Raw genomic sequence first — 10,066 nt, 5'->3', positions numbered from 1 at the left:
ATCTCATCTCGCGTAAAAAGATTTTGCTATGTCCAAAGTTTTTTAAATAATTTGATCGAGAACAATTTCCTTGCAAGTTTAATTGCACTTCAATTTAGTGAAATGGTTGATTTTACACATTTTTACAATTTTATAAACGCTTGTTGGTTAAACTGACTAAGTACTTATTCATGCTAACACCTAAATTATTTGCATTTTGCATAGTTGTTGGATAAGACTTGATTTTGGAACAAAGTTATTAAATGATTTCTAGTATGGAATATACAACATGCTTGAGGACAAGCATCGGCTAAGTAGAAGAGATTTAATAGCAAGCTAATTTTGTGTGTTTAATGTACTTATTTTTGGTCAAATTTTGAATAGAATGCTATTAAGCTTGTGATTTCATGTTTAAATTTTATCATGACGTAATTGGAATGTTGAAGTTCAAAAGAACAAGAAAATTGGGCTAAATTGGAACGAAAAGTAATAAAATGGGTAAAATTAAAAAGTTGTAGAATTGGTGGCTGATAAAAAAAATCATATTTTGACTTTATCAAACTCTATAATTAGAAAAATATCTTATTTTTGTTTGTTGTTAGGCATAATTTTAGAGTGAATCATGCTAAAATTAGCATATGATAAGTGTACAAAAGCCTGGAAAAGGTAGCATGGAAGGACACACTTGAAATTTAATTGAAAACAATGTTTTTCTTTTCCCTTTTCATGCGTCTGTAGCTTATAAAGCTTACTACCATTTTTTTTCGTTCCCTTATTTTGGCGCAATTGTTCTTTAAGTCCCCTCTCTTTTTCACCCATCATCGTTACATTTAAATTCATTCTCATAATCCAACAAAGCATGATTAATCTCATGCTCAACTAATCCCCATTTAGCTTTAGCCCGGTTATCGTTTCAATCGAGAATTGTGAAAAATGAATCCACACTAAAATCTTACAACACTGTAGTCACATTCGTCCCTCAAAGTTAATCCAATTTCAACTCAAAGTGTTGTTTGGAGGAAGTTGTTTTGGCATACAGTTGGGAAAGCGAGTCGGTCATCTGCTGTATTCAAGTTCCCGTGAACAAAATGGTGTGTCTAGTTGGAAAAAGCTAGTTGGACTCCATCAAGCGATATAGTCATTGCATTTAAACGACCCACGAGATTGAGATCATTAATTTGAGTTAGGCTCTTCTAAATCGCAAAGTTGCCAATATCTTAAATTGCAAACGCGTGTTATGTGGTTAGATAATTGGTAAGGGTTGGTTTGCAGGTCGCACGCTATAACCAACTTATCGTCTGGAAGAAAAAAATCCACTTTTAAGGATCGATTTAAGTTTGGAGTGTGCCAAGGCTAAGGCTAAGCATTCACATATTTGATTTACCAATTTAATTTAAATTACTTAACTTTATTTTGCAACTATCATTCTATTATTATTTCATTTTATTTTATTTTATACTTGTTTTCCCTTTATCAACTAAAATCCCTCTTTATTTACTTTTCAGCTTTACACATAGAGGTCGTGGGCACGACAGCTGTCTAGACTCAGGAATCTAGTCAAGTAAATAGGAAAATTAGGAGTTCCAGTCCCTATGAAATTGACCCTACTTCTTTATACTACAATTTAATTTAGTTAGAGCGTAAGAAATTATATTTGGCGGTTTCGATGCTCATCAAAAACCCATTGTCATAAATAATGTTTCCTACATAAATTACCAATATATTGGTATTATCTTTTACATATATAATATTAATCTCACATATTTAATTTGTATTATTTATAAAAAAGAATAACGTTGATATGATTTAATTATTATCATATTTAAAATAAATTCATATTTATAGAGAGAAAAATATATTTATTTAATTATAAAAAAATGATTTTTTATTTTTAATTTATTCAATTATATTCATTGATTTTATCAATTTAAAATTTGTATTAATTAATTAATAATATATGATGTTATTTTTAATAAGAAATTTTAAAATATATTAATTTCACATTAATAGAAAAGAAATTACTGTAACATGATTTAATTTTTATCAAAAATTAAAATTATATTTATAGATAAAATCATATTCATTTAATTAAAATACTTAATTATAAAAAATTTTCTTTTTATTATTTTAATTTATCCAAATATATTCAATGATTTTATAGATAAGGATAATGAGAAAAAATTCTCCCATATTTAAAGTTTGTTTTAATGTGGTACCTCTATTTTCAAAATATTCAATTTAGTACTTAAAATTTTATTCCCTTAATCAATACTATAACTAACCCTGACAGTGCTAACTCTTTCGTTGAGGTGGCATGGGAGCCAATAAGGTGAAGACAAATGACAATTTTTTGACTAGAAATTTAAGGACCTCTCAACAATTAATCCAAATTTTATTTACCAAAACTAAATTCAAAAAATAAAATTTATTTAACTAAAGAAAGTCACATTTTTAACTTCATGAATTTATATTTTTAATTTATTTAACAAAGGGTCAAAATAAAAATAAAATATATCTTTTTTATCTTCATTTAAAATCCAGATGTTTTACCTTCATTGATTTTTTTTTCCTTTTCATTTTCCTTCCTTTCACAAAAGAACCTAAGATAAATAATGGCATAAGTGCCATTTGCTTTTTATAAATAATGTCAATAAACACATATTAATATTTTCTAAACGAATTTTTGCATGTATTACTAATTTTTTACACAATTTAACCCAAAACAATTAAAATTTTAATCTTACTATTCAATGATTTAAAATTTTTTATATAAATATTTTTGCACAAAAACTTGGTGTTTATACCACTAATTAGTTACTCTTTTTAGTTATGACAGTGTTGAAAACAATTTTTTATCCATTTTTTAATTCACGCGATTTTTTTAGGTTTCCATTTCAATACTGTTATTCAATTTTGAAATATATGTTTTATATATTTTTTTACTTATTTAGGATTTACAAAATCGACTTTTTATCTTATTGTGTAGTAATTTCGTACTTAAATTATTGGTGAAATCTTAAATTAATTAATACAAATTTTAAACCAATCTAATATATATTTTATATTACAATATCCTTAGGTTTTAGATGTGTTCATACTATAAAAATTTGACATATGGCAAGGAAAGAAAGAAAATATATGTAGAGGAAAATTTCCAACATAAACCCCTCCACATTTTTAAATAATTTTCAATGGTATTCTGCAAGTTATATTTTCATAATAAGTCTTTCCAATTTACTTATATTTAAAATTTCAACTTACAATTTTACATAATAAACCATTATAAATGTTAAAATTGTTTAAACAAATCTTTTTATGTTAATCACTTTTTTTACAAATTAAATACACTATTAAGATAAAATTTCACTAATTAATAATTAATATTAAATTAGAAACTATATATTAAAATAGAATTTCACATAATTTACTATTTTACTATTTATATTTTAAAAATTATTTCAAAAAAATTATTTACTTAAACTCAGTTTAATAACAATCATAATCTTATTAAAATTAAACTTATATATTATTATATTTTAATTTCGTGATCAAATTTAACAATTTTTATGAAAAATTTTAAAAAATAATTTAATTTAATTAATACATACAATTAATCCATGCTGGATAAAAGAAACTAATTATGTAATATAATTTAGTTAATATATTTTTTTTACATTATTCATGTTTGGGGTTTGTAATTGTTTGTACAAATTTTAAACATTTTATCTCCGAATACAATAAACAAATTTTTGCATTTAAACATCCAACCTTAAATTAATCGGCAATAAACCAAAAATCTCAAAACTACAAACAATTTTGCATTTAAACGATGACGAAGCATAACACTGCTTTAACAAAATTTGCAAAGCTGAAAAAGATGGATGCAGATTCAAACTCAAAATCTCTAATTATTAAAGAAAGCAAAACAAAATATGAGTTGTTGCAAGACGTGAGGATTTAGACGTTTTTGAAGAGATTCAAGCAGCAATTAGTTTGGTGGATTCATGCTCAACTGCAATCTTCAATAGGCTGCCTTCTTCCAACACCATTTGAACAGGCAAAAAACCCATCCCATTAGCCATGGCAAGCATCATCCGCTTGGTCTCCAACTTGAACTCCTCTAAATCCACCGTCCCATTGGAGTCGTGATCGAACTGCTCGAACAGTGATTCGTAAACGTGAGCGAGTTCCTTTGGGTCCGTTTTAATGTCGATGCCGAAGTGAGTTTCGAGCACCCTGAGACTCTGCAAATCCTTGGACAACTCCGTGTAAGACAGTAGCCCATCATGGTTGGTGTCCAGGTGAGCAAATCGCTCTCGTATTGAGATGTTGAATGCTTCTTCATCTTCAACGAAGTTAACAATGGTGGCACAGTCTAACACTTCCACACTCATCCTTTCAATCTCTTTAATTGGATTACCAATATCAGAATTGGCAACTTTGAACAATACAAGAAATGTTTATGAAATTATTGATTAGGAAAGTTGGATGTTAAGCATTATTTATAGTTGACACTTGACACCCATTGGCCATCCAGTTATTGTTCCTCAGATTTTAGTCAAAATATGCTGGCTAATATCAAATAGTAGTTTCCACTTTCCGGCCAGTCGATTTTCTTTGCCACGGTTTCATTTTTCTGTTGCATCTAGCATTACTTATATGAGTATGTGAAGAAAATTATAAATATTGAAATTTGAATCTTATATTTCTTAAATATTATTTTTTAACTATAATTGTCTAGAATTTAATTTTTTTTAACATTAATCAAAATTTCACTTTCTATCAAGGAAATAAATCAAGGGATCCAAAGAATGATTTGTTTATTGAGTTTTAATTTAAGTTTGTGGGCAAGTAAGGGTTTTGTACAAGAGAAAAGAATTGGTGTCGTCTTTCGGTTTCTTAAAGCTAAATCATCCAATGGGCTCACTTAGTGTAGAATCAAGAAAAGCAAGGAATATTCGTTATAAGGAGAGAAATGAAATTCCACGCTTCAGCTTTCCCTTTACGCATCCTTTATGTTACACTTACAACATGTTTGGTTGGGGAATAGGAATGCATTTCCCCCCAATTCGGTGGGCCCATCACCAAACGTTAGTTTGGTTGGCTGTAATGGCATTACAGCCTGAATCCATTCCAGCTCTATTACGGAAAATGTTGAATAGGCATTCCCTTCCTTCACCACTGAATAGCCATTCCATTCCACGGGAGTAATTTTTTTTCCCATTTTTATTTTTTGCCCTCAGCTTCATCTTCTCCTTTCCTTTCCATCTCTGCGTTTCCCTTTTTTCCTTCTTATTTCCCTTCATATTATTTCCCTTTTTTCCTTCTTATTTCCCCATCTGCTGCTATTGTTTCTGTTCGCCTTCAGCATTCGGCTTGGTTTCTCAAGTAAGCATTTTTTTATTCTTTTTATTCATCTTTACTGTTTCTGTTCGCCTTCAGCATTCGGCTTGGTCTTCAGCATTCTGCACGGCGGCTGCTGCTACTATTTCTGTTAGACCTTTTATTTTCTAGGGTTTCTGTGACTTAAAATGAAATAGCTGTCTCGTATTTTTCATTATTTTACTTTTCTGTTACTCACGTTTGGGTACTTAGAAACTGGAGAAAAAGATGACAAACTTTTTTTTGGGTGTTCTTTTCGCTTAAGTAAATGCAATTTTTGAGTTAGAGTTTTTATTTCTGGAAATGTTAGGCAGTCCCCTTCTCTTCATTTTATCAGGAACCAAAAAAAGTTTTAATTTTGCTATATACATGGGGTAGGGTTCTCCCTTTTTTCCCTTAAGGGTTAATTTTTTTCACTATTTTTTAATCTATTTTCCTTTGTGTTTGAATTGTTATATATTTAGGGGAACTTTTCCGGTGGAGCAAGGGGATATTCACAAACGTTGGAAATTGGTCAGTACGAGATTGAAGGATTTTCATAAGTGTATTGTGCTTCCCATTGGCAGCCTATCCATTGGACTTTGCAGGCATCGTGCAATCCTCTTTAAGGTGCCAAAACATAGCCTTTTTTTGTTGGTCTAGCTTATCATCTAAAATATTTATCATCTCAAATATTCATTGTTTTGTTTTTGGCAACGACTAAAACTTTGAAAAGGAAGTTCAAAGTTCAATTGGCCTAGAAGTAACTGCTAGTAAATGCTAGGATGTAGAATAGTAAGGCAGATTGTGCTGGGGTAGAAGTTTGGGAACTTTTTGAGTGATCCTTGTTTGAGAAGGGTTCTTCATATATGATCTTATTTACCCTATATGTTTGTTTCTCTTATTCTCTTTTCTTTGGTCTGAAATTCTTCTGGAATGAAAAGCATTTTCTTTGTGGGTGTATATATATTGTATGTATTTTTGAAGGTCTGGATTGGATAAGTTTTCTTTTATTTTGACTGTAAGTGAGTGTTTCAAAATTTGTGTTATTGGAAATGACTCTCTTGTATAAGTTTCCGTTTCTCTTAATTCTCTTTTCTTTGGTGAGTGGATGTTATTACAACAGTTTTGTCTTATAGTTTAAAGCGAGAGACATGGAGGAAAATGCTTTACTATTAAGTTGTGGAATTATAATGCTTTACTATTAGACTGAAATGCTTTACTATTAAGTTGTGCAATTTTGCCGGGCTTCATTGCCCCGCATCTTGGTGTCCCCAAGAAAAATGAATTTCCTAGTGGTTATCATCACCAAGTTGTGTAAATTGTCTAGTCATTTAAGCAGGCTTGAAGCACAAAAGATACAAAGTAAAACAATGTTGATATACATATTTTAGTGCCCATAATTCTTCTTTTTATTTTGGAAGCTTAACATATATCATTACTTATTAATATTTATGATGATTATTATAACAACTTTAGTTTAAAAGCGTTTTGATGGATGACCTTAAAAATGATCATAATAAAAAAATAGTCATATGGGTTACTTTTTGGAGCATACTAGACCCAATCAATTATGTCCAAAAAGGAAAGCCGAATGCTAATAATGAGATGTTTATTTTGAATCAGTTGTTCTTGTGTGAAGATAACCATTCATTTATGCTTTTATTGAATTAAAAAGCCACATTGTGTTTATTCATGATAATGGAAATACAAGAAAAATTTTAAAAAGTGGTAAAGAACTTTGTGATCCTTTGGTTTATACAAGTGAGAAGCATTGAAGCACTCACCTATACATATATGCTCGTGGATGGTGAATTTTCACATTTGAAGCCACTGCTTTACTTCATGTTAATGTATTCTTAAAACAACTAGTTGAATTAGCTCACATGCCATTTAGGAAGAAAGTTCTTCAGAGAAAAACCTATGCTGTCGTGCAATAATGTTGTTATGTTATCATGGTGCAATCTATAGATATGTGAATGAAGGCCTGAAAACTTGTGCTTGTATGGTTGGACTACCCCCTCCCCCATTCTTTTATAGATTATGTGATACACGAGCCTCTGCAAGTTTACTTTGAGTGTTGACATTTAGTTCACATTTCTTGGATGCTCTATTGTGAGCAGTACATGTATTTTTGTAATAGCATATGACAGTTGTTTTACCTTTTTCCAGGTTTTTCTTCAGATGCCCTCAGCCGAGGACACGATATGGGAATGATCTCAGATGTCCCTGCTACTGTGGCAGCTGTAAAGAACCCTACTTCAAAAATTGTCTATGACGAGTATAATCACGAGCGGTTTCCACCTAGTGATCCCAGCAAGCGTGCTTTTGCTTATTTCGTCTTGTCTGGTGGCAGGTTTGTTCTAAGCATGTCTGCCAGCAAAGACGTTCTTGCACTCGCTTCCCTTGAGGTTGACCTTTCTAGCATAGGGCTAGGGAGCACTGTTACCGTCAAGTGGAGAGGGAAGCCTGTCTTTATCAGACGTAGAACCGAAGAGGACATCAAGACGGCTAACAGCGTTGACCTTGCATCACAGGGATGAAGTTTAATTTTTTATTTTAGTTTTTCATTGTTTGTTTTGGGTTTAAAGTTCAATAACATTTCGTGTTTGTAATGAAAAATGTGTATATATATCATTTATACATTGGTTGATCTAACTTTGGTGATGACTTGGTTGGTTGCCAATGGAATTTATATCTCCTATGTCTCCAACACTTTATGGCGGAATCCATTTTGCATGGCTTTTGATTTGATCTATAAATTTTTGGTTGGCTAGGGTTGTCTCGTAGAGAAGTTAAAACATGGGTTTGTTTGGTGTATAAATGTTTGATATTTTTCATATATAAAAAAATGAGAATAATTATTACTTTTGGATCAATATTTGTAATTTTGGCAACTATGATCCCATGAGATTATGTTATGATTTTTATTAATTCATATTTTAATAAAAATTATATTATTTTAATAAAAATTATATTAAGAATGTTATTAAATTATATATTTTTATTTTTATTTAATTATATTTAGTAATAATTATATTAAAACATGATTAAATTTTTTATTATTTTAATAATAATCTTAGTAAAATTAATAACAATAATTATGTACTTAAAAAAATCTTTTAAGGGTACTCTGGTCATTTCAGCTTTTTTTTCTTATGCTATTACAACATCATTCCATTCAACCAAACACAAGAATACCATTACAGTTCTATTTCATTCCATTCAACCAAACAATTGAATTACTTATTACAGTTCTATTCCATTACAGCTCTATTCCAGTACTGGGAACCAAACGTACCCTTACATTTCCGAGTATTTATACTGCCAACTGAATTTCTCCAATGGTACCGTGCGATTTTAGATAATTTTTAATACTATGTAATTTTTTAAAACAAAATATTATTACAAACAACAATCATGAATAATAAAAATAAAAGACTTATCATATAGTATAAATGATAAATAAATTACTACAAATTAATATATAATGTTATGTTTACAGAATAATATTAAAAAAAAAGGAGACAAAATTATGGTAATTGCAATACTAGAATAATTCAGAAACAAACAAGAGACACGTCAACTTAATCAAATCGCTATAACTTGCATCTTAGACCTACCATCATCAAATCAATTTGATGATGAACATCGATCAACCAAGAAACAACTACCAAAAGCCCCAACAAAATCACTGCGTCAGTGCATAAAAGGCCAAGTATTAGTTTATCCTCCACTTTTTCATCTCAAATTTACCACTATCACTATGATCTATCATGATAAGGCCCTTTGAAAACAGTTCCTAAATAGATTTAGTAGCACCCTTACATTGACAAATCTCATATATACACCGGAATGTGACTAGAAACTAAAAATAAAACCACATATGCTTTTAAAGAAAATAAAGTGGACAAAACAAAAACCATGAAAAATATGGACAAAACCACGATAATGTGGATTGAAATTAAAAACAAAATAAAAATCATGAAAAATAATGTTAAAGAAGTCGGGACTAGAAACCAGCCCGAAGGCTGATGCCCCTGCTGGCGAAGCAAAGATTTTATGGATACTATGTAATTATATAAAATAAATAAAGGGTGAGTATTTGGTACACTGACAATGCAGTTTTTTAACTCCACAAGTAGAGTAATAAATATGCCCCATGTTTCATTTCCTTTATATATATATTTTTAAAATTTTTTACTATATCTTATATACATTTACCATCACCCAAAGTGGAATTTTTAAACTCCATTGGTAATGTACCAAATATTTTCCCATAAATATAAGGGTCAAAAAATCCCTTAGTGAAAAATGAAAAAAAATCAATGGAGCCCTTAATAAAAGTGTACCTTATTATCTCTTCCATTGACCGGTATAAACGCTGGCGTGGTTGATGGCAACCACCAAGAGATGATAAATGGCATGCCACATCAGCAAAAAAATATTCAATTTTTTAAAATAATAAATATTTTTTAAAAATATAAAAAGTAATTAATAAAATAAATTTGGAATGAACGTGGACATATGGTTGTCCAAGTTCGTTTGAATCTGGACAACTAATTGTCCAAATTCATTCTAGATGAGTTTAAAAATATAAAAAGTTTAGGAAATATGAAAAAAATAATCATTATTTAAAAATTCTAAAAAGTATACAATATTAATAATTTTAGTATTTTAATTTTTTTTAATAATCTTTATAGATATTCGAATTTTAAAATAAAAA

General features: G+C 29.6%; 2 protein-coding genes across 2 annotated transcripts; one reads left to right on the top strand and one right to left on the bottom strand.

Annotated features, from left to right (window-relative positions):
- Positions 1 to 3,775: 3,775 nt before the first annotated feature.
- On the bottom strand, positions 3,776 to 4,490 carry LOC107956748 (uncharacterized). The gene has a single exon (XM_016892288.2). It carries the CDS (start codon positions 4,371 to 4,373, stop codon positions 3,957 to 3,959), a length of 417 nt encoding a protein of 138 aa, XP_016747777.1. The 5' UTR covers positions 4,374 to 4,490; the 3' UTR covers positions 3,776 to 3,956.
- A 486-nt stretch (positions 4,491 to 4,976) lies between these two features.
- On the top strand, positions 4,977 to 7,998 carry LOC107954704 (cytochrome b-c1 complex subunit Rieske-4, mitochondrial). The gene is made up of 3 exons (XM_016890340.2): positions 4,977 to 5,367; positions 5,826 to 5,970; positions 7,513 to 7,998. Exon 3 carries the CDS (start codon positions 7,548 to 7,550, stop codon positions 7,881 to 7,883), a length of 336 nt encoding a protein of 111 aa, XP_016745829.1. The 5' UTR covers positions 4,977 to 5,367; positions 5,826 to 5,970; positions 7,513 to 7,547; the 3' UTR covers positions 7,884 to 7,998.
- The last annotated feature ends 2,068 nt before the right edge of the window (positions 7,999 to 10,066 follow it).

Source organism: Gossypium hirsutum, chromosome D07, assembly GCF_007990345.1.
Source record: "Gossypium hirsutum isolate 1008001.06 chromosome D07, Gossypium_hirsutum_v2.1, whole genome shotgun sequence".
NCBI classification, from domain to species: Eukaryota; Viridiplantae; Streptophyta; class Magnoliopsida; order Malvales; family Malvaceae; genus Gossypium; species Gossypium hirsutum.
This window is presented reverse-complemented; position numbering and strand designations above follow the sequence as displayed.

Bases quoted from the DNA above. Each gene is read 5' to 3' on its own strand.
- LOC107956748 (XM_016892288.2), bottom strand. From the start codon at position 4,373: ATGAGTGTGGAAGTGTTAGACTGTGCCACCATTGTTAACTTCGTTGAA.
- LOC107954704 (XM_016890340.2), top strand. From the start codon at position 7,548: ATGGGAATGATCTCAGATGTCCCTGCTACTGTGGCAGCTGTAAAGAAC.